Here is a 25,735-nt window from a genome sequence, read left to right on the forward strand (position 1 = left end):
CTCACTTCAGTATGTGCAATTAGTACAGAGGTGGAGAGAACCATAAGCCCAAATCACACTAACTTCTAGAGCATCAGACAGATGCACTGGCCAGATACAGCCCCCATCACCCAGCACAAGTCATTCTAGCTTAATGTAATGGTGGATATGTTCATCTTTATCACTGCCTTAAGGGTCCAGCAACCACAAACTGAACTTGGGGCAGAAACTGGTTTTTCCAGAGATACCTCTACTTTTCCAGTCCATGCATAATAAGAAGATACCATTCCCACATGAACAAGTTGCCATTGCTTATTAATACCAGCTGGTCTGGTATTAAAATAATACCATACATAAAATAATACCAACATAAATGTCATAATTGAGAGGCTGTTGTGCTCTGTGCTTTCTAGTCCCTTTTAAAAAGGCACCTTTATAGATAAAGCAGTAGCTATACATACCAAAAAGAAATTTGGAAAGTAAGACTTGCCCCTTATTTATCTTACAGCGTTTCATTGCATATTTACAACAGTTGTCTTTCTTCTCAACATTATACCATTGCTAAAAAAGAAAGTGAAGAGATAAAGCCAGGGTTTCAGGGTTGCTTTTTCTACCTCTTGACACATCAATCCCAAAAGATGTTTCTGAAAGGCAGGGACCCAGCCAAGGAAATCAAGAGCATTAGCCAATCATTCTTGTAATGAGGAATATCTCAGAGGTGAATTAGATACTGGAACTCCTGAGTCACTCACGTACATTACCCAACTGGAAATCAGAGTGAGGAAGCTATAGAAGACAATAGCTGCCTTTCACAAAGGACCACACTGCAACCTTACAGGTTATGTGCCCTTTAACTGGAAGCACTGAGCAAACAAATAACAAAGGGAACTTTGCTTCCTAATACCACCAACAGATGCAGTTCAAAGATCTGCCCAGCACTGAGGTTACCTTTGCAAAATACATACAAGATTTCTAGTTTGGTTCATATTCAATTAAATCAACAAGTTTCATAGGAAGGAAAAAACAAACAAATAGACAATCTTACATTACCAGCTCGAACCTCCCACCAAGTCTGTTTCTAAGTTTTACCACCAGGTTCCCCATCCCCCCAGTAAGGCAAGATAAGAAAATCCTGAATTCATTGCAGCTGGGCTGATGAGCCTTGTAATTAGGACATGCAGTGTGGTCTTTCAGGCGCCTTGAGAGCACTAACCCTTTCACTGCCAAATGCTTTTTGCCTGTTCAAGCTCAAAATGAGACTCTATTTGAGAGGTCTTATTGTCTACCATTTAAAGAAATAGGTTGGCTTTGCTAGTGTTGCATTGTGAGCACAGAGCAAGTCATTGCTTTTGATGGAATCTCATGAGAGGAACAATCTCCCTGCCACCTCCCAGATGAGTACTCATACACTTGAGACCAGAGTGAGTCAGAATGCATTTGTTTCTTCATCTCTGTTTTCTGTCTGAGGCCATCAACACTCTCCCTGGCACTCTAATCACACCCCCCTGGACATCCCCTTTTGGTGTGAAGCTAATTCAAAGTTTTTATTCAAAACCCTTCTTAAAAATTCTCTTTGCAGCAGTGCAAATAGTAAGGGCTGAATTGCCTGTTCTGCTCAATTGAGTGCCCCAGAAAGGAAAAAAACCAGCAAACCAAAACTGTTTTATGTATCTCAGCAATATTCATTCACCCCTTGTCTTTTACTATGACAAAATGGAGTCAATCACCATTTCATCACATTAGTTACAAGCCCTAAGCTTTGATTCCAGGGGCCAGGATGAACTTTCCCATTAACACCCTTATTATATAACTTGGCTTTTGGGAATGGTTGATTTCCTCATCTCTTTCTGAAGAACTAGAGATTTCCAGAGCTAGAAACAGGATGTAGCACCATTTGTGCTGGTACTCTTTATAGCAACTTTCAAGTGCCAGATTGATGTGTTTTTCACATTGACTTGGAGTCAAACAGATTTAAGGCCATTTTCCAGGTCAGATTGACAGGAACTGCTGAATCGGTTTGCCTGACTATACCCAGAGGGATGGGCTGCATCTTGGAATTGTCTAGGCATTTTCCAAAGGAATGCATTGTTCTTTAAAGTACCAGCGTCACCAGCAATGTCCATCTTCTCCTTTACTCTCACGTTCTGGGATGTTATATTTGTTTCTTCCTTTTTTAACACCGGGCCTCAGGATGATTGTAGGGAAATGTTTCACGGTGCCGTGTGTGGGCTGAATGTTTTGCTGTGTCCAGCTGTGGCATGCATTGCACAAGTGCCCTGCCAACTGAACTAGGCGGCCGCTTTTAGAGCAGTGTGCCACTCTGGCCACAGAACCCTTGGTGGCTGCTGAGGGTATGATTTAGTGTCAGTGCAGCCCATGGGATCCGATGGGATCCTAGCCTCTGGCACAGCTTCTGGCTGCCACACTTGAAACAAAAGTTTGTGAAGGTTTGCTGCCAAGGTGGCAAACTGCAACTTGTTTTTCAGTATTGACCTGAAACGTGCCAGGAAGGGTTGGTGGAGGAGTTCCATAATACCCAGCTGTGGCTCCAAATTGCTCCCTTTTAATGAGGGCAATAGCTCAGTGTAAAGGATGGGTAGGAAAGAAAACAGTCATCACTGCATGCCATATGTCCAATTCACAACCCACTGTAGGCAGCTGATAGATTTGTTTTGGTTTGTTACCAAGTTGGCCCTGGGGGAAAAAATAGCAACCTCCTGATGGGCAGGAGTTATTCTGCATCCCCAGAAGATATTCCAGATTTTGGCAATAGGTAAAGAATTTGTGACTTCATACGTTCTGTGTTCATACTTTCACCCTTCTATAAAATCAGATGATAAGGAATTTGCAAAGTTACTAATGGGTGTAATGCAGGTGAAGTACTTTAAGAATCTCTTGGCAAGAGGATCTCTTAAAAAGAAGGATTTTGTATTTTTCCAAGAGTATATAAGAGAAAGTGGCTCCTAGGGAGACAAGAACTTCTTGAAGACCCTTAATTAATACTATTTTGGCATTCACAGCACTTCCCCTTCCTTTTCAAAATTTGATGCCAAGAATTTCTCATTCCAATAGCATCCAATAAATCCTAGAACTAAATTCCAGTGACCATTGGAGGTCTCTTTGGTTGCTTGATGGCTAAAGCAGCTAAAATCTTTTTATTCATTTTTGAAATACCTTTTCCTTTTAAAATCTGTGGCTTTAACCCTGAAACAAAGTGTCTGATTCTCGTCTCAGCCACATCATCTTGCACAGCACAGAACTATGCTACACAGGATGTTTTAGCCTCAGGGCAGTGTGAAGTCCCAGGTGAGATCAGATTCCACTCTGGGACCTCTTGAATTGATCCTGCTGCTGTGCACCAGCTTCAGCTTTGCAAGAGGAGTCAGTGGAGTTCAGCATGTTGTGTTTGACTACAGTGCAAGTGGGTGACGCAGATTACTAGGCTGAATTCTTCTGTACACCATCTGTGGAGGGATGGAATTCAGGGATAGTGGGGGCTCACCCAGGTATTTGTGCCTAGAGCTTTAATATTATGTTTTTGGTATGCAGCTGTCACCCAGAAAACACTCACTGTGCAGGCACCCTGAATGTTTGAGATCTCTGAAATTAATTTAATTTCAATTTCAGGTTAATTTCACAAACTCTAAATCAATTTCAGTGCATGCCTTCAAAATATATATATAACATCTATAAACGCATGAAAACACGTACAAAGACCCCATTGAAATATTTGAGTTCAGTAGAATTAAAGCACAGAGTCACAGATTGGACCTCTTCTTACCTCACTTTGCCATAAGCCAGCAGTAATTCTCTGATGGCAGGAGAATTACATGAGCATAGTGTTGCAGACCTAAGGTGAAAACACCACGTGAAATGTGTCCCATCACGTGAGGATGGAAAGGACAATCAATAGTTGGTCCTATTTCTACAGTGATTCATTATGGTGTTAATTTTTAAAAGAGTTTTGATTTTCCTTCTGAACGCCGCTATGCAGTTTCTTTTGGACCTTAAGTGGTTAAAGTGAATTAATCCTTGTTATCTCCATTAGGGAGAATACCTATTTAGGTGTTGATGGGTTTCCTGCTGTTCCAAAACTACTGAATAGCAAATTAGGAGCTACTGATTTTGATCTGCAGATTGGGAGAGTGAAGATCCTATTGAGGTGAAGTACAAAACCTAGGTATTTACTGTTTATCAGGAAATGTTTAAATCACAGCAGGTTCCCCCTTAGAAAATCCAAACCAGATGTAGCTCTCAATGCTTCTTGTTATTATTTGAACATGGGACTCTGTGTTGACTGTCTGATTAACCAGATTGGAAACTGGAAGTAACTTTGCATTTTTCTTGGTGTTCTTTCCTTTCCCTGACTTCAGTAGTCTTTGGGTAAGTAGTTTTGGACACAAAAGGGTTCTGTTTTGTGAGGTGTACTTTCAGCTTTTTCCCTGCATAATCTAACTGTGCTATGAATGCATTACGGCCAAACACAAGAAAGCAATCTTTGCTTAGTGGAAAGGTTGCACTAAGAGAACCGTGGCAAGCTCAAAAGTTTCCTCAACAGTGGGGTGACCAGCTCCATTGCACTGCCATTGTGAAGCCTCTTTATTAATAGCCTGTATATTGCTTCCCTCAAATGCGTAGCCATGTTGCTAAGAAAAAATAATCACTTTGTTTTTTCTGCTATTTTTATCTATCCCCTGTTCAAATCTCCCTCAGACCAATCCTTAATACAGTACTGTGCTGCATGTGACTTATTTGTGTTCTTTTGCAGGCCCTGAGCAGCAGTCTCTACAAGAGTGCATCACCTTATGGCTCGCTTAATAACATTGTGGATGGGTTAAGCTCTCTCACCGAGCATTTCTCTGACCTATCCCTTTCTTCAGAAGCCAGAAAACCCAGCAAGAGGCCACCTCCTAACTACCTGTGCCACCTCTGCTTTAACAAGGGACACTACATCAAAGACTGCCCCCAGGTGAGTAATATATAATATCCTGAAAAAATACGCATCAAGATTTTCTTCAATCCTTGATTTAGCGACACAGAATTTGACCGAAATACTTTAGAGTCAGTAACGCTGAAGAAGTATCTTGACAAAGTGCCATGCTAGCCATGTGTTCTTTTAATCTATTCTTTATCACAATGCTGATGGACAAAGTACACTATTTCCTTTGCCTTGTATGTATTACAGAAGACATTAATCTAGGCACACAGCTAAGTAGATTCTGGTAACTTAAAGAATGGCTACTCTGTAATTTTCTGTCAGGCAGCGCTCTGTGTAGTCAGTTTGGCAATGGCACTGAATACAACAAGTTAGTTACATATGCTAAAGGAGAAGAAACTGTTACATTCAGAGAGAACTTTGAATCAGTATCGCAGTAACACAGGCTCCAGATATTTTGGGTGCAAAGCAAGTCTTTTTTTGTCCTGCAGAAGAGGTTTGCTATACTTCGCAAAATGTGATGGTCTTTGACTCCTAGAACTTTTCTGTAATGGCAAAGCTGCAAATATTTATTTCTTTCAAAAAGAGGTATAAACCAGTGTGCACTTAAAGCACTTGCCAATCTGCAATTTTTTTCCCCTGAGGCTCCCAAGGACAGTGAACGAGGTTTCTTAATCTTCTGGTTTCAGCTGGATGCAGTTGTGTTGCTGGCTTAAACTTTCACAATTTCAACAACATCCTATGTAAAGTCCCAAGGAAATTAAAATGCTGCCAATACTCTAAAAACACAGATGTGGACATTACCAGCATCCACTTCATTATGACTTTAACCTCCTAGCCTCTTATTGTGTGACTTTCAGCAGAGTTAATCTGCATAAAAATTAACTACAGTGAATTTGCTGTTGGGGATGTCAGACATTTATGAACCAAAACACAGGCAGAAAAACATCTGCCAGCAGAAGAAGGAGAGCATGAAATCAAGTCTAGCATCAGATGAGCTTTGACTGTATTCCTCTTGGTGTTATGCATAGACTAACTTTATCACTTTCACTGTATATCTTTCATTAATTCTAATGAAAGCTATGGAATCAAAGTATGTTTGCAGTCTTGGGTGTGGCACTTGAAAATATTTTTACTTCTTATTTTGATCTAGGTTGAGTAAGAATTTTCTTTAGGAAAAAACTAAGAAATTTTCTTTGCTAAGAGATCAAAAGTACTCTGGTTTCTTTACTTAAGTGTTTAATCTACTTAATTTAGCATGTTACCAAAAAATGTAAAGATAGAGCCATGTAATAGCATACATTACTTAACAAGAGGATTGAAACTCCAACTACTAAATATGTGGCAGAGTGAGAAACTGCTGGACTGGGGGTGGATGGTTGCACTTTGCCGTGCTGTGTGAGAAACCACATGAGTGTAACAGGTCTCTTGACAATCAGTATGTGCAAGCTGCAGCTCACACAGACCAATTGAATGTGTCAGTGTTGGAGCAGTAATGTATTATTTATTTCATAGGTATTTTATGGTTTGAGGCACTAGGGATTAAACATGTTAGGGAAAATTGAAGACATGCACATATAAATCCAGGAGATACGAACAATTAAGGGTTGTGTAGGAACACTAATTCTCTTAAATTGCACATCCTGTGTAATTTTTTTTTTCAGATTTCATTTGTAAAGTCTTCAATTTCTCTGTAAATCAGGAAGTGGAAAGACTTCCTACTGGCATACTCTGTGACTATCCTGTGAGTTTGGGAGGAATGAGTAAAGGAACACAGGGAAACATCTGCTCGCTCACCACATGCAGTCTATGGTTACAGGCAGCCATATCATATAGCTCCTTTTGAAAACTGATCAGGTTTTACTTGGGAAACATTTCAGTATTTTGCCTTTGCTACTGCTGGTGTGGGAAGCTGCTCCAGAATCTCAGTCCTCTCCTAACTAGAAATCTCCAATTTCTAGGATGAGTGTAACTCATGGCCACTTTATAGTCATTTGTTCTCCTGCCAACATTGTCCTCCACTGAAATAGCTCTTATCCCTCCCTGGTGTTTATCTCAGGATGTATTAATAGACTGCAATCATATCCTCTCTCAGCATTCAATCACATCCTCTCTCAGCATTCATTCTGTAGACTAACCAAGCCAGGTTTTCTCAGTTTCTTCACACAAAGTATACAGAGCCTCTATTCCCCTGGCCTTCTCAAGGCTGTTCTCTTGTGCTTTTCACATCCTTGCTCATGCGTGGCTACACGTACGTGTGGCATCCCAGAGCAGAGCTCGTCAGTGCCTTCTGTGTGTGCACGGTTCTGTTTGTGTTAGTTAAGGGGCAGGTGATATGAAATTGGTTCTGTTTAACTGGAGGTATCTTCTAACACAGGCAAGTGCTTTGTGGTTTAATCAGCAAGTGCTTTCTTGAGGAAAAGCAGAGTTAAGCATTCACAGAAACATACACACTTCCCTTATGTTATCTGAGTTGGAGGACAGTTCTAAAGAGGATGACCCTGTGTACACAAGTTATGGTCAAAACATTGAAAACATTGTGCACAGAATGGGAGCAGCAATGGCAGGATCAGGTTTTTGTCATAAAGTCCCCATTTGTTACCACTGCTTTTGACAAGAACTGACTTCTTAATTTGAACATTATATGCACTGCTTAATATCTTAGGTTTTGATGCTAGGTTTTGCTAGTGCTGTCAAAAATAAAAGTTGTTTAGCAAATCCTACCAAAAAAAGGGCTGTAGCTATGTGTTTTTAAAGTACTAAAACCTGGATAGAGAAAAGAGATAAACTAATCTGATCTGGACAAAATATGTATCAGTAAATCATACAGTATTTTTCTTTTGTTTTTATCAAACTGCCTAATAAGAAACACATTTTGAAATGGGGTGTTCTATGAAGTTTTTTTCTGCATAGCAAAGAAATTGTGTGACAGCTTTAGGATTTAATATCCTCCCCTAATTCTGCCTGTTATCACCACTGAAAATAGATGTTGTTTTTCTGTTGTTGTAAAAGTTAATGAAAATGCATGTATATCCTCCAATTTATATCTTATGTGATGATCATATTCCAGGAGGTTAAATAATTATAAACAAAACCTGCCAACTTTAATTTTTAGGTACCTCTTGTTTCTGCAATTTGTCTAATATTGTGTCCACAGCTATCTGTTTGAAAATTGGGATTTAGTAGACTTCTATTATTTTACCATGTAGTTTGTGTCATACATGGTGATAGAAAGTGTTCTTTTCTGTTTAGGAAACTACCAGAAGTAAGAGCAATGTTATGATTGTGATTCATCATTTCCAATTTGCCTACATTTGCAAAAAGCTGTTTGTTGCAATAATTATATCTATAAAAACTCAGCACTAATCTTTAGTATCTTCTTTATAGCATACCTACATTTTTTCCAAAACTAATTTGTGACTTTCAGTGGCTTAGACAATAACATCTTACTCATACCTCTCTGATGTTCTTGCACATACAGAATTCTCATTGACTTGAATTAAGTGAAAAATGTATGGAGAATAAAGGTTAAAAGCAGTGTTCTTAATATAGCCCCGCTCTTAAATTATCATTGACAGTGCCATAAAAAATACCATAAAAATAAACAAGATATTTTTCTTTAAATAGCAAAGAAGGTAAGGAATAAGAGTACTTTTCCTGTCTGGTTTACAAGTGGTTGATTGCATTTTATATATATATATATATATATATATATCTGTCAAAACTTTGTATACTTATTTGTGTACCCAAAGGTACTGCACCTATGCCTGTACCTATACCTTCCTCCCCTACCAGGAAAAAACCCAATGATTTCTGGACCAATATTATTAAAGATATATGATTCTCTATGACATTTTTTAATATAGCAGGTGTAGAAATTATTAGATCTTTTAAAGAAAGTTACACTGTCTTTTTCACCCATTATCACTATATCTTTATTTTTAAATCCTATAAAATATAAACAATGAGTTTCTTTGTACCAAGTGTGGCCTATACAAAATGAATCTTGTTCCTTTAAATTGTTGAGAATGTTATTGACATGAATTCTCTTCCATGATGTCATCAACCTAAACTCAGACCTATCATAGAGGTTTAATTTGCAGAAAGTACAGAATAATGGGGTATGGTGTTTGTGTCCAGATACAGTCTATGTAGAAATTTGTAAATAAAGCACCTAGTTCACATTCTAAGATATTGCTGAGTGAATGAACCGTTGCCATTTTTCAAAAATCTACTTAGGAAAGTAAATACACAAATCCTGGACCTCATTTATTGCTTATGTCATTCCAGTTGTTCATTTAATAAGCAGCAACAGAAGCCCAAGCTTGGAGCTCCAGCAAAGCATCTCTGTATTCACAATTTTCAAACTGCTCTACCTGGTCTTTCTGCCAAGCACCAGTTGCATCTACTGGTGTCTCTGCCCTAACTGTATTCAAATACTGTGCCAGTGCCAAGCTCATTGAAAAAACCTTTCTGACAACTCCTGTGAATTTCTGAACAAGCAAAGAACCCTCACCTCATGCTGATGTGATGGGGAAAGTAAATGGGCAAATATCACTGTTCTGCAGGCAAATTCCCATGCACTGCCACTATTTATCCCAGTTTCTGGGAGACAGGGGAATGTTGCACAGTGTGTTTCCCAATTTTACATTGCACTTACAGAGGAAAATACCATGTGCATGCTCAGAGGAGTACAGGCATACTGCTGCAGACATGTATGTAACGGGAAGCTGTTAGTCTCTTTCTACACTGCATGTTTAAACCTGTGAAATGCATGGCATGGTCCATGTTAATGTGGCCAACAGTGGGAGTCTTTCCACTGCCAACAGGGATCTTTGAAGCAGATCCTGTAAAACTGAAGTGCCTTGAGAGCACAAATTCAAGTCAATAGGAGCAGTAGGTAATGGCTGTGGCTGCTTGAGTTTGCATAGATTTGCTTTTGTGGTTTCATGCAGGATGTGGAAGAAATCAGTGTCAAGCTGAGTTTAGTCCTTTCTTCTTGGTCCATAGCTTGGCCTGCCAGATCACGCTGCCCTGAAGCTGTCCCTCCCTGTGGTCAGATACACTGGATCTTTGGCAGTGGAGCTGCCTCAGCAGGCAGCTGCTTGGCTGCAAGATTGGAGCAACTCTCATGCCTGAAACATTCATCTGATTTGTCTTGTGCCTTATGGTTGTGCAAGGATCTCAAAGGTGCATAACATTTAAGGAATTCACAGCTGTGATTTCTCCAGGTAGAAGTTGGCAATGAGGAACAAACTAGCATCTCTACAAAGTTGGAAAAAATTTAACTTTCTGGTTTTTAGCTCCAAAATCTTATTTTTTTTTAAAAAAGCAAAACAAACACAAACTTCTTGGATTTATCTTCCCTTTAAAGTAAAGGTGAGCCTTCAAAGAGCTCTGGAATTAAAGGAGATCACAGACCTTAGAAAATCCTAACATTCACTCTGCAAATGTTTTTGACAGTTGCTACATTTTTCATTTTGTAGTAGCTTTTTGGATATTGTGTGACAGCATCCAAATAAATGTGTGTTTTCACTATTGAATGGAGTGAGATATCATTATTGTTACTCAGTTACAGGATGAGAGGTTAATCTCCCCATTCTTGGAGGAATGTGACACCCTGTATGGGCCCAATTTTTCAGGTTCCACTATAGTTTTTGATCAGAGTATACTTGGTGGCACTTAATCTGGTGCTGTACAGGCCTCTCCTATTTATGCTCCAGTTCTGTTGGCCTAGAGAGTTACTGAAGTATCCCTGATATAAATAAAGCAGTATTTGAATCACCAAAATTAGCATTCTTCTTGCAGAGGTAAAGATGAGAACATGGGAGACAAAAGAAAACAACAATTTTACATCTGGTAAGTTAGTGTCAGTAAGATAGTGTTAGTCTGTTCTCTGGTGTTACTAAGATCAGTGCTGAGACAGAACCTGTTAGCCTGTGTTACAAGGAGGGAAAAGATGTTAAATCTCTGCTGTATGGAATTGCTTTCAAACCATGTGTGGCACTCCAGAAAAAAAAAAATCTGTATGCCCCTTCACTCTCTAGCTTTGAAATACATTTAGGCAGGCGCATTTCTTCACCTACACATCGTTCTAGAAGGAATTGTAGCTTTTAGGTTTCATTCTGCAAATACTTATGCACATACTAAAATTCCACATTACAAGATACTGGATGAATAGAGTCCTCCTTATAAACAACATGCTAATTTCATTTATTCCTATTTTCTCATTGAGAACCTGCATTAAACTATTGTAGATAATTTGGACTTAGATTTTAAATTTTTTTTTGTCTCATGGAGCCACTTTGACAACTCCATGATATTAAATATACTACAAAATTTACTGCAGGCTGTTATTTTTTGTTCTCATATTCTTGAACTTAGCTGTGCCAAGTTTTCTCAGCATTTCTGAGATTAGCTGAATATATTTTTTCAGATAATTTCTACTTTTATTATGAGGACTAGCAGAAATCTTGCAACCAAAGTATAGTGGGCTATAAATTGGCCACATCCATCTTACCTCTGAAAATGTAAGCTACTCAAGTGTCTGAAAAATCAAAAAATACCCATTGTGCACTTTTTTGGAAATTCTCAATAAGCTGTGCATGTCATGGATTCAAACCATTTATCAGAGGCCAAAAACTCAGACAGCTGTAGATGAGTAGAGGGGATCCAAAGAGCCCTGTTTTGACAGCACGTTCCCAAAGTTCTTGTGTTAAAGCTGTGTCTAGAGTATGTGGCATTTATGTCCAGTATTTTGATAAACTGTGTGCTTGAAAAGAAGATACTGAACCCTAACATACCAAAGTAAGAACAGTTGGATAGTGAAAAAGAAAACAGAAAATACCTAGTAACCTGTGTCTGTGCCCCTTTCCTGTCTAGCACACTACTTGACATTACATTCCCAAAAGTCTGGAAGTCCAGCCAAACCCAAGCTCCTCCTTCAGCCCATGACTAAGCTGTTATTACTGTGCTTCAGTCTTTATGTACTAATACGAGTTCAAATGGGTTTTTTCATCCCTGTGGGATGTCTGCAATGCAGACAGAGGTGATAAAGGCAAATGCTGTTAAGAGAGCAATGCTTGCTTGGTCTTTGCAGTGGCCTTGTAGTGGGGTCCCAGGTCCTGTGTGATAGTTACCAATGGACTGTGGGACAGGTGTTGGATCATCCACCACAGAATGGGATTGCATTTCATTGAGGTTTTCCAACTGCTTTTTATTCGCCTTTGAATCTCATTTGCATATTCACTATGTAGGTAAATTCAAGCCAACTGGCAACTAGCAAAAAGGTAGATATCAGGAAAAGAATACTGTTTAAATGCAAAACCATAAGGATATCCAGCATTTAAACTGAATATGGTTTTATCACTGATTAAGCCTCCTCTGGCTCCAGGTTGGGCACAGAAATTCAGGGTGAAGTGAAGAGGAGAAAAATCAGTTTGGAGTCTCTGAAACATGACTTGTGTTGAAAGGCTGAAGAACCAGTGTTGTTTGTTCCCATAAAAAGTCACATTAAAAATTTGCAAATATGTAGAAAGCCTCACATGAAGGGCACAGTTTGTTTCCCACAGCCACAGCTAATGTGTCCAGTAGTGGCCTTCAGCTGGGCTGCTCTAACTGTGAGGCCTTGAAGTAAACTGCTCTTGATCATTGGAGGACTGTCAGAGCAGTGCAGGTGAACAGAAACCAAGATTTGCACCGGTGATCCAGGGACAAGTGAGAAGAACATCCCAAAGCACCTCCCAGCCTTGTGTTTCTGCTATTGCACATCTGCATGCTAATATTACAATTCACTACCTTATACATGCACAATTTATATTTAAAATCCATGCACAGTAAACCAGGTCCAAATCCTGTGCAAGTCATTGAGAGACTTTTATAAACTCATTTGAAGTAAACTGAACATAGGTATTGCACTGGTCTAAATTTGAACTCTGTTTACTAACAATTTAGTATTTGCTTAGTTTGCAGTAAAAATCCTGATAAACCACAATTAGGTGTTTAGCTTTGAAATTAGTACTGAGAGCATTCCTTTTGAGGAGGAAGGTAAGGTCTGGTTTCCAGCCCTCCACCAGCTGATTTATAGATAAGGTAAAGAGAGAGCTACCAGGTCAAACCACACTCATTTATCAATTCCTCATTTGCACTGATAAGAAGTGAATAATGGAAAATTAGGTGAACCATTTTTTCTCACTTCATAAAAGTATTCTGGTTTAATGTGAAATATAGGTTGTGGAATTTCCATTCATGTTTGGAAGTGTTTGAGATCTGATTGGACAAAGTCTTAGTAAACTTGACCTGAACTCAGCGTTGGTCCTTCTTTGAGCATGAGGTTGGACTTGGACTTGGTGATTTCCCAATGTCCCCATCAAATTTAATCATAGGGTTATTTATGAAAATTAACTAAATTTTCATGCTCTGCAATAAAAGATAACTGTTCTTCAAGATCTCTGTCTCCCAGCTCTTATATCTAGCATAATCCTTCCTCACTATGCTTTTAAATAAAAGCATAAAAGTAGAAGCACACAGGCATTTATTACAACATCAAATACATAAGAAACCCCCCCCCAAACTTACCACCTGTCAAAATGTCCCTGCACAAACACTTTCTGTAAAAAGGTAGCTTCATTTAATCTATATTTTAAAAATGAATCAAATAACTTTTTTTTTTCCAAAGGAATTTTCTCCAGGAAAATATGTTTCAACAAGTTGTTCAGCTGAAAAAGCAAAAGTTGAAGCAACACCTGAAGTGGAAGCTTTTCACTTTGCAATGGCCTGAATTTGTTTTGCAAGAATTTGTTTGGAAATGTTTCAAAAGCCTAATTTACCCAAAATGAAAATTTACTTCTTGGTGTTTCTGATTTGAAATTCCAAAAAATTTCACATCTGCCAAATGTATAAATATTTTAACTCCCTTACCCAGTTTTAACAGAACGTTGTTTCCCTGTTTCTCAAAAATGAAAATGTGTTTTCTTATAAAATGCATGCCCAATTAGAGAAGGCCTTCAAGGTCAGAGCAGAGGCTGGGATGGTGTCATGGAAATGGGAAACGCTCTGGCTGTTGAGGAGAAAGTGACTGTCAGGGGTGTCAGCTGCTGTGTCTCTCCCTTTTCCTTTGAAGTTCCTGTCCAGAGGAGGAAGCTGGCAAACAGCAAAAGCAGTGAACAAGAGCAAATGGCTGAAGGCAGATCAGCAGTTTCTGCTGGCAGCAGCCAACGGTGGCAGCTCAGCCCGTCCTTGCTTTCCTGCTCGTCCCAGGACAGTCAGTGGATTGGGAGGGCACAAATCCAACCCAGGGGCCCCCTCTCATTTTCCTGCTGTCAGCATGTACCACTGTCCTGCCTGTCCCTCCCATTGTATCACTTCCCTCAAGAAATTAAGATACTAAATGGAAGTTAATCCCTATTCCATTTCCCTGCTATAGCACAAATACTGGTGGTATTCTACCGTATCTGGCTTATATCACTAAATGTAGAAGGAGCCTTACATATTTGCATATGTCTCCTTTCATAGCTATAAAAAGGTCTACTAGGAGATGTGAGCAGAGTTTCTCATCTAAATATTGTCACCTGTGCCTGGTAGGATTGCAGATATCCTTCAGACTGCCTGAGAGAGAGAGATCAAAGCAGGAGAGAAGACGGCACTGCATGGATCAGGAACACAGAACTGTGCTGTGCTGATGCAGGGAATGTCAGCTTCATAGACATGAGACTTGGGGTAAACTTAGTGTAGACTTAATTCCTTAACATTTTATATTTTATACTATAACCTATCAGTCGTGTTTCTGATAGAACATTGTTATTTAAAGAGGCTTGTAGAAGCTTTTTTTAAGAAAAAAAAAAGAGAAAAAAGGTTTTAAGACTTTTTTTTTCCAAATATCCTTCATTTGGCAGGAAAGCTAAAATGTTTGCATAGTAATTGGAGAAAACAATGAATAAATCTTTTATTTCAGAGCCTGGTCAGTGCCAAATTATTAGCTAAAGCAATAAAGCCTATATACAGGCACTTAAATTGAAACATTTGGGGATTTTAGCGGCACCAGCAGACATTTTGGAAATGACATAATTTTGATAACTAGTTTATCCTCGGATTTCTGACTGATTTTCCACAAGAAACTTGCTACTCTTTGTTTCTAACTCATTCCCTGACTGTGTAGAAATGGGCATAGGAGTACAGCAGCACCTTCTGAGATCTTCTGTATTATTGAACCCTGTAAATATTTTTTTTTTCATTTTGGAGAGAAATAACACATTTCAACTAGTTTTCAACACAGTCTCAAGCTATAACCTTGGAAATGAGTTCAAGGTAACCCTGAACATTTCCCAGGCTCAAAGGTTTCACATACAAAATACTGGTTTCAAGTCAATTTCTAACTTTAAACCACATTGCAGGTGTGCAACTATAGTTACAACTCTGCAACAGCCCAGGCAAATGAATACTTGCAGCTGAGCCAGGCTGCCCACACCACCTGGCAGCCAAGAGCACCCACCCCAGGTGCACACTCAGCCCTCCCAAACACTGCCCTGTCAGTCTCACAGCTGAAGGAAAGGAGACCCTCAGAAGGCTTCATGAGAGCAGAGATAGCTTCTGAGATGGTTTTATATAGAAGTCATGTTTCTCCTGTTCCTGATGACACAGTTGAAAAAATTAGACGAGCAAAAAGTGGGGAAGAGAAAGGCTTCTTCCAAATAAATGGCAAACAAGAAGACTTTCCTTCAAGATCAAAGAAGATTGATCATTTAAGTCAAAAGATGGCTTTGATTTAAATAGTTTTAAAAAAGAAAATGCAATACTAGTCATTCCAGACCTGTATTTTGTATTTCCTCTTTTTTCTATTTCTTCTATAGCAAGTTTGAGCTCTGCTGCTTGAAACAGACTTCTGTAAACTCTGGCTAAGGAGATTCAATAGATTAGAATGTAAAGACAAACCTCACTGCTGTGAGGTTTTTTAAGTTTTCTCAAAATTCATGAAAAAAAATCCATCTGTTATGTCAGCTGTCTCAAGGCCAGATTATCTGTACACTTTATGTGAGGACAAACCAAAATGGTTGCAGTGGCTTTTGTGCTGCACTTGCCATTGGTCCAAGTGTTTGCACAAAACATGAGAAAGAGGAAAATCAAATCAAGCCCATGAATTGTCCAGTTTCCTTGAAAAGAACTTCTTGTATAAATAAAGGGCCTCGTCCCTAGCCTGAGCTGTGAGATGGGATGTACATATTTACCTGCATATCTCCTGCCACAGGCATGTACCTTTCAGGAAAGGTGGTCTGAGGCAGCAGAGAGGGCTGTTTCACATATGAAACTAACCATACTGTGGTTTTACAGCATGCTAGTCATTTTTGCACTGGTGACTCAAAATTTCTATCAATTTTTAGCTCATTAAAGTATATTACACAGTTGTATCCTATGTGATGTCATGTGGTCCTCAAATGTGTAGGTGAAGCCCTCAAGAGGGGACAGAGACCTGTCTGAATGCTATATGAAGTTATCTTGAGGTGACTTGCAGGGGAGTGTCAAAGCCTGGCTTCCATGTTTTTCTGCAGCCTTTTTTTTTCTTTCAGCTTTTCTCCAGTATCTGTAATCACACTGCCCTCTCAGCTTTTTACCATTTTTGTAATTTTGCTATTATCCTAGACTTATCTGATCTTCTAAAACATGACCAAAAGCTTCTTGTCAATCCCCCTTTCTCTGTGTGACCCAGACACAAATGATACTTAGAGTCTCCTCATTTTCTTAGAGCCCATAGAAGACAGGACTGTCTGACTAGATAGTGTGGCACTCGAAGTCTGGGAGCCAGATGTCCTGCACTGGGAGGGAGAAGAAGGATAAAGCCGGTTGTAAAGGTGGATATTTTATGCCAGCAACTATCAGCCTTAGCAAATATGATGAGCTCTTTCAATCATCCAGAAGTTGTTGGCATAGCACCATGTACAGCGCTGACAGAGTTACTGCTTCTATTGCTATTTCTGCTGTTCTGCAGTGAAAGCTATGCTTATTAATAACAGTCTGACTTTTCAGCCACTGCTAACGCTCCTGTTAAACTTTTAAAAAAGTGGTCTCTCTTGCTGCTGTTGTTTACAGAAGTCTCCTAAGCAGCAAGTCTTAACTGTAATTTTATGGTTGATTTGTGATAAATTATTTCCTTTCATACTCTATTGAATTTATTTAAATAGAAGGTAGGAGACACTACAAAACTACAAAGCAGTGGTATTAACATGAAACTACTGGAAAGGTTTGGTTGGGGTCTTTTTACATGCTGACATATATAGGTAAATGATACAATGTTCTCCTCTATAGGTGCTTGAGGTAGAATAGATCCAATATTAGTGGGTACAGCTAATATGGCTGTAGTGCTTGTGCTGAGCTCACAATGTGACTCACATGTTGTGTTTGTTTGCAAAGTTGGAGAAGGAGCATTTTTTTTTCAACATTAACGTAATTTTAACTCTCATCTGCTTTCTTCTGAGCTCCCATTCCTGATTCAGCACGCATGAGTCTGCTAATGAAATCCAGATGTCAGACGAAAAAACAATAAGCTCTCCCACCCTTCTGGTGGATCAGGTTTCTCAGAGAATGGGAAAAAAAAGAATCAGGAAAGATTCCTAGAATGTCTGAAACTTTAGATTTCAGTGTGTGTTCAGAGAGCAGAGGGCAGCAGGGGGATGGTTTGAAGGTAAAATTGATAGCAAGTCAAGATTCTTGGTGCAAACGTGAGAAGAAATTGGGTGATTATGTTATCAGTTACTCTGAGCCTTAAACAGATCTAGTATATCCCAAAGTCAGTGCTACTAGTGAAGAATTACTGAATAATGAAATAATTCATTAATAACAAATAATTAAAAGTGGTGTCTTCTGTACTTCCAATAACAGTAGGATGCACCAGGGTTTGTTTTGACTCTGAGAGGCGTCTATCCCTAGGCACATGTGGGACATTGCAACTTTCCTCATTTCAGCTATGTTTGACTTGAGCCAAGTCACAAAGTGCTGCTTTGCTGCGAGAAGTTTCCTTTGTGACTGAAAGCAGAGTGGTCAACAGCAGTGGCCTCCTCCCAGTGGCCCCACCTCTCCCTGTGGTGCTTGCAGACCTGGGCACGTTCTGCCTCTGCTGCAGGCCACTGGCCAGGCTACTTCTGATGCAAAAGTCCTGTAACCCTACTTGTTGAGATGCATTCTGTAGATTTAGGATTTTTAAATGCCACAGCTTCACATCTTTCAGTATTGCACTCTTTTTCATGGAACACTGTGATTAAACCTGTTATGCCAGAGGTAAATCTTGCAGCTGTCAAATGGTGCAGTTACTCATGGATGCTGCTCAGTAGTAGTTTAGTATCTGCACAAGCTCCAGAGCTCTCTGCTGTCAGACTGAACAGAGCTGTTGAAATTTGTGCCTCCTACAAAGGGAACTGCTCTGTAACTGCAGGCCCTTCAAAGCACACATTCACTACGGTGTATTTGGCCCAGGTTATCAAGCTGTTCATTATTCATGAGCTGCTCTTATCTGAACTGTGGTCACAGTGGTCATAACTTGTGATGATGGATGGTTAAGAGCTGGGTCCAGCGTGCAGACTTTGCATTAGAGCCTGTGTTGTTTTAACCAGTTCCTCTGGTAGTTGTACACAGGGATTCAACAGGATGACTGTGCACAGAAACCACGGTGGGGACCAGTGGCAGAATCTCTGCTCTTGAGAGGGGCAGGCCAAATGATCCTTTCATGAGGGATGCAAACCACCTCAGTGCAATCCCTTGGACCTTGCCATTCTTCTACAGGAGGAAGAGCAGTATCTTATGAAAGCATCACTCTTCATAAACATTTCTTATCACATATTTTCTTTCTGCCTCATAGTCATCTCTGTTACAAGCCCCTGATGCATTTGATGTCTGATAAGGGCCAAAAGCAGAAGCTATAGAGATAAGAGCCAGGGAAGTGAGACAAGTGAGAAGACAGCTGTTGCCTGAAGACTACCAGCTGTTGAAAAACAATCAGAGGGCACTATAGAGCATCACCCTAAGGTAACTTAAATAAAGACTTTAGCTCTGGTCTCTGTTTGTGCAAAAACCCCTATTGTTTCAGTAGGAACTGAAGACAGATAGAACCAACTTTGTATGGTCAGCCTGCAGAAATAGGCTGTTGTCTCACTCCAGGAGAATTATTGGAGCACATACAGAGGGTCTGACCCTGCTGACCCCATGTTCTGCATCATGTCATACCTTCTCTTTATCTCACCTCCATTCTTGAGATTCTTTCCCAATCAATTAATCTCCTTATCCAGCTACTAAAGGTAAACCCCTCATTTATTTTCCAGAGTATCTAAAATCAATATTTTGGGTATTCAGTCCTCTTTCCAAGAGGCCTTCCATTGGTGTGAGAGAATTAAGGCTGAAGACTGGATATTTAGCACACCAAAACAGAGGAGGAATGGAAAGCACAGGTCTCATATTCCTTGTATACAGTTCCCAGAAACACAAGCCTTATCTAGCTTTTCCAAACTCAACCTTTTCCCATTATTTTCTCTTTTAATCTCCAGTGACTCTCATGTCATTCATCACTGCCATTTTATTAATCACTCTAGAAAAGATGTTGTTTATCTGCTTAGTACATCTTGCAAGTTAAGATACAGAGGTTTCTTCTCTGGATATTTTAACATACCTTGGGTGGTTATGTTACAGCAAGGAACACAGCCAAAGTGCAGCAAGCATAACTAGTTAAATGTATAGATTCAGTTTTGTGAAAAAGCAATTTAAAGTTCTTGAAAAAGCCCAGATTACATTTTAGTAGGTCTCCATGTCAGACTTAGCTAGCAGTTGAATAACCAGCAGTAAATATTCACTGCCTCCTTGTGAAGTTGATTTATTCCATACTGATTCTTAAAAAAAAAAATAAAAATCCTGATTCCTTCTTACTTAAGGTAGAGATAAATAACTGATTTTGGACACTGTAAAAAGTACCATACTGTACATGTCCGTAGGACAGATCATCTGTCAGCTGGTTTTTCTTTTAAGCCTTCCCTGACTCCTTGATTTACTGTTGGAGAAAATTATATGGACTGATCAGATAAACATCCAACGGAATACAGAACTGGAAGAACTGGTGTTCCACCGCTGAGCCTTTTCTGCTAATGAAGCATCACTTCATACAGGTAGAACTAAACATTTAGCCTATAGAACAAAATACTCTATTTTCATTTCATTTATGATCAATTTCTGGGAAAGGAGTCTGGTTTTAGTCAGATCTGAACAGTCTGGTACAGTTTTAACCTACAGTTGGGTTACCAGTATTCTGATATTCAGGGTTTTTTGCTTAACTATGGCTGGTTACTAAATTCCTTTGACACTGTTCTTTACAACAAAAATAGCATTTTTAGTTTTCCAGAAGTATTGGACCAGGAAATACGTTTGCTCAAATTTTTGTAAAAAGGAAGACCGCTGAAAACAATCTACTAAAGATCTGTAGGTATTTAAAGAAGAAATTGTCATGCACTCAGTCCCCTTCAAAATCTAATATACTTTTGCATTAATATATAAATCAAGAAATGAGGTGCTCGGCACATCCATATTAAACTTCTAAAGCTGAAAAGCCCCTGGTGTTTGCAAACCTCCCCACACTTTTCATACTAAATACCACTTTTATTCTCCCTGTTACTCTTCAAAACACAGGTGCTTTACAGGAGACCTTCCACATGACTTCAGAATATTAAATCACAAAAACAACAAACCTGCTGAGGCTGGCAGGGATCTGAGAAGATCAGCTAATCCAACCCCCTGCCCAGTACTCAGGTGTTGAGTATCTCCAAGGATAAAGGCACCACAACCCCCTTGGACATCCTGTGTCAGTGCTCAGTCCCCCTCACCCTAACACAGCTCTTCTTATATTTAAAAGAAATTTCTGGTATTTCAGTTTGTGCCCATTGCCTTTTGAATCAGATAGCAGTGAAAAGTGTCTAACCTGTCTTCTTTTATCTCTCCTGTGCTACATATCAGCTACACAACACAAAATCTGAGGAGTATTTTGAATTAAATATTAGTCATGCTGAACAGGTTTTCACTGTGAGGGAAGATGGGGTGGCCACATTTTTGCCATCTGAGATGCATAGTCTAACAAGGTGGATGCTAAAATATGTGATTCATAGGATGTCAGAAGTCACTTGGACCTAAACTGGATGTGCTTAAAACAGTTGCACTTACCATGCCACAGTGCAATGTCATGGAGAGAGTTATGGTTACATGCACTGCAACATGCCATTTCCACTTCTGGATGTAGCTTCTTCAGAGCTACCATCCTACCAGTCCCATAAAATAGAAACTAAGAGGTATAGTCATGATAGATAATCACGTCTATGAAAAGCAGCTTTTTGTCCCTCAAATACACTCTGAGGAAACAAAAACCAGTCAAGTCAATGAATTGAGAGACTTTTCCCCATCTAAGTAGTTGACATGGAAACTCCTCTGGAGGCAGGCAGTGCATTTCAGATGCTGGGGGCAATGAATCTCTGAATGCATTGGATTAACACTTGCAGAAACAATGATACAGAATACACATTTTGACTGCATCAAATTCCGTTTTCTCTGTTCCAATTTAATGAGAGAGAATGGAAAGAAAGAGAAACAAAAGCAGAACTTAATTTTCAATCAGAATATCTGCACTAACTTTAGTATTTTCATAAAATTCTTGACAGAGAATATTCTTTGCACTGCAGATTTTGTGTTGCAGTGAGACAGTTTGCTATTAGTTCTCTGTTTTCAACATAACTACAGGACCAGGATTTTCAAGACCTTCACTCCTTCTTCTCCATCTTTGCTGGGTTTTACTTACCTCACCCCCTCTCCTGAACTTGCAGCAGTGTTTTGTGTATTAGGCTTTAAAGGTCAAGGCAGGAAAGCTCAACGTGGTCACCCCACAAAGACAAATGAGCATGATTCTGTTCAAGTCTGTTAGGATGCATCTGTTTGTAATATTGGATTATCTGGGCCACAGTATCAAACAGGAAAAGCCAGAAGATGCTGTTAGCTGAGAGTTTCAGTTGGCATGGCACTCTGACTTGATATGGCTGGCGTGTTCATGTGATGGAAAGAACTCAAAATCACAATGATTATGCCAGTCTTGAGTTGTCAGGAGGCGCAAGGCAACTTCCTTGAACAATTACTGTACCTTTTACTTTTCCATGTGTTTCCTTATAAATCAAACATTTCTCCTTTTGTCCAATGGCACTCCCTAGAAACCTATCTGCTTCTCTCTGACCCAAGGCTGGTGATACAAGTTTTGAATACCTGCATCTCAGTTGACTCCAAGGCCCTTGGCTCAGATGTGGGGCAGTACTGCAGAGCTGGCCTGTGGCAGATGCATGCTCTGTTCCCAGCATTTTACTCCCCACTTAGATCCTTGGAAGTAGTAAACTTTCTGCTTGTTTTTGCACAGCTGACCTAATTGCTCAGAGAACTAAATTAGAGTAGGCTTTTCTTTTTCTTTTTAATGACTAGCCCTGATTAAAAACAACCAAAAAAAAAAAAAAAAGCCAAACCAAAACAAAAAGACCCCCAACCCACCAAAAATCCTGTGCTGTTGTGCATAAGATCATCTGTGATCAAGGAAAAGGTTACTTTTTTTCATAGTGTCATACTGTAAACTGAAGTTTAGCTGATTCTAAATCATTCTCCTGAGAAGAAACATCAATTTATGGTAACAAGTTGTAGCCCTTCAGTTTTACATTTGCCTATGGTAAAACATGGACCTGTGCCACTTCTGCCATGATTGAGATCACTGTATCACTTAGCTGATCTCTTCATTATTTACCACATCCCAGACACTCTGCAGACTTTATTATTCCTTATTACCTATGTTCCTCTTGCTGACTACATCTTCATGTAGTAATATCAAAGTGAAACAAAAGACAGGTTTGCTTCGGCATCCACATATTAAGAATAAGGAATTTTTATTTTCAGATTCAACTCACTCTTAAACTGCTTTTGATACTGAAAAACACTCATTACAACCAATTCAACTATGGGGCTGATTCAGGGAATGGCAAATTTGTGACACTGAATTACTAAGTCATCACTATGAGTCAATGCTGTTCTAATATTTTTCCAAAATATAAAAGCAATTCTAATTTTGAATGTTTGGCTTTGACCTTATCTATAGAATTGTTTGTATTGGTGTAATTATATTCCCTTGCCCTATAGGAATGTTGTATAATTACAAGCAGGCAATATCACAGCTTAAATATTATCTATAAAGACTAATATATTAAAATCCTAGAAAACCTCTGCAAAAAAGGTTTTGGAACAACAGCACTTCAAAGTTATATTTGATGAAAAATTACAAATATTTTGTGCGCTGATGAAAATCATAAAACATTAAAAAAACCCCAGTTGAAACAGCCTAGTTTCTGTTTTATCAAACTGATAGAAGCTTACAAATAAACTCAGATATTATTTTTTGATTTTTTAAAATGTTCATATAATTTTGGACAAAAGGTATCTAACTGGCTTTTATGATTGCCCAATGATGTTTGAATTTGTGATGCTAGTCATTTTGCTATTCTGGTACAGAAGTTTCTCTGAAATATTTTTTCTCCCTCCTCATTTGCTTCTTACACTTTCAATCACACTTTATGGGTTTTCTCTAAGGCCAGTGACTAATTTTTATGGCCTACAAATCAATCCTGAACACCTTCTACATGCATAAATATACATCATCAATCAATCTAATGGTTCCTAAATGCCAGCAGAAGTTGTTGTCACTGTTCTAATTTCTGTCTCACTGTTAAACCAACCTAGCTTTGATTTCCCTTTCAGCTTTGCATTTTCAGAGCTCTGGCTTAAGCTAGTCAAGATAGGAACTAAGGACTAGAAAAGAATAAGAACACTGTACATCCATGCTTTTGGCTCATCATTTCAGTGAGAGAGTTGTATCATGGTGGTGATTCCTTCTAGAGCCATTTATGAGAGTATTTATGTCTTTATCATTTTCTCACCTTTAACTAACACTGTTTCACTCTGGAGAAGGTTGCTCAAGAAAGAGAAATTAAACATATAGCAAATAGTGATTTGTTTTAGCAGTGATCATGTAGTTTTAGTTAATGCTGTAGTTCTGAAAGGAAAACCAGCACAGCTGGCAGATAACCATGATGGGTCTATGGAAAATATTCCTCAATCTAAACTCTGCTAGTTCAGAGAATATGTGCTTAAAGCACTTGGAGATGGTTAGCCAACAGAGAAGAGAAATTCTGGGAGGCAATGGTTTGTTATTTTGCAATCAAAGTTAAATCTTAATTTGTTACTTCTTTGGAGGAAAGTTGTAATTGTCAGGCACTAGATAAAATGAAAAACATAGTGGTACCCTGAGGAATGCATTGGTCAGCTAACAGAATCTAATTTTTTTTTAACAAGTTGCAGCCACTGTCCTCTTTTATCTAGAAGTGGAGCAATACTATTAGTCATTTATAGTATGGTCACTTGTCTGGGATTCACTCTGCTAGGCATTGTTCTTCTACATAGTCACAAAGGGGCCTGGTCCCACAGGAATGGGGAAACTAGAAAGTGAGTTTTCTCAGCTACTATTTAATAATTAATATTAATAGTGGAGAGACAACTACTTTATACAAAATAAATACAGAAAATAAAAGATGGAACCTTCCTAAAATCATCAGGTTTTCTATGACATACTCTGGTCTTTCTTATGGCATCTTGCATACAACATCCATTAGGAATGCTTTGTCTTTGTACTGTATCAGTGTGAAGCTCTGCATCACAGCATCTTTAGGCCAAATAATGGACTACTTCTAAACACTTTTGGTCCACAAGCTGCTCTTTGATACTGCTTCATGTATTAAATCCTAACACTTAAATTCTGCTAAATTATAAAAACATTTTAAGTCAAAATTTAATCCCATGCATTGTTCAGTGAGGACTGAACTGTCCCATCTGCTATTGTCTCTGCAGTACCACATACTCACGACAGAAATACAACAGAGAGATTGTGTGCAGACCTCCCCAGTTTAGCTGCAGTGTGCACTACGCTCAGGAATTTCAATCACAAAGAAGATCTTTTTTTACAAGAAGGCGGTAATGTGCCCTTAGAATCCATTGGTATCATGTAAAACAGAACTGCATTTGTTCTGCCTAATGGACTTTGCATGGGGCATCTTTCTAGCACAGTCAGAAATATATTCTTTGGCTGTACCAGTTTGCCCTGAGGCACTGCAGTACCCCACAGATTGTCCCCAGGGAATTCATGCTTTTCGAAATCCTAGCCTGGTCCTCTTTGGTAAATGTGTGTCTCCCTGGACTTTCAGTGCAGCATGTTGCTGTTGGCTACATGTCATAACTGTAAAACATAGGTTGAAAACAGCATGGGAGTTTTGTCTCATTTTGTTAATATAAAGAGAAACTGGACCGTGTGCCTGTAGTTCATTGAAATCAATCATATTGCTTATTTCATGGAGGAGGGGGATTGTTTAATGAGAGGTACATTCTTACTTCAATTACATTGTAGCAATTAAAATAGCAATCTCTAAAGTGAGCAAAAGTATATGGCTTTTAGCAACTGACACTAAATTAATGGAAAAATTCCTAGAGAACTTGATTCCACAGAACCTTGCTGGGTCAGCAAACTCCCCCAACTTTCTTTCCTTTCTTTGGTGGTTATAGTACTCAACTTTACAGAAATGTATTCTCTAAATCATGTATTTTAAAAATATATCTTTTTCTTCTGTAGGTCATAATTAGTTTTATTAGTTTCAGAATGTGGGAGTTAGATTTTCTTTTTTCTTTCAGTAAGCACAGATGTTGTGCATATTGACCTTTAATTCAGTTCTGCTTACT

At 39.0% G+C, this 25,735-nt stretch overlaps 1 protein-coding gene across 1 annotated transcript in view; it reads left to right on the forward strand.

Moving 5' to 3' along the window:
* ZCCHC24 (zinc finger CCHC-type containing 24) overlaps positions 1-25,735 on the forward strand; it is a 108,023-nt gene that overhangs the window by 11,969 nt on the left and 70,319 nt on the right. Inside the window, exon 2 of the mRNA XM_038139990.1 lies at positions 4,748-4,948. Coding sequence (XP_037995918.1) covers positions 4,748-4,948 — 201 coding nt within the window. The remainder of the gene's footprint in view (positions 1-4,747; positions 4,949-25,735) is intronic.

The sequence above is a fragment of the Motacilla alba genome, chromosome 6 (assembly GCF_015832195.1).
Source record: "Motacilla alba alba isolate MOTALB_02 chromosome 6, Motacilla_alba_V1.0_pri, whole genome shotgun sequence".
Taxonomy (NCBI): domain Eukaryota; kingdom Metazoa; phylum Chordata; class Aves; order Passeriformes; family Motacillidae; genus Motacilla; species Motacilla alba.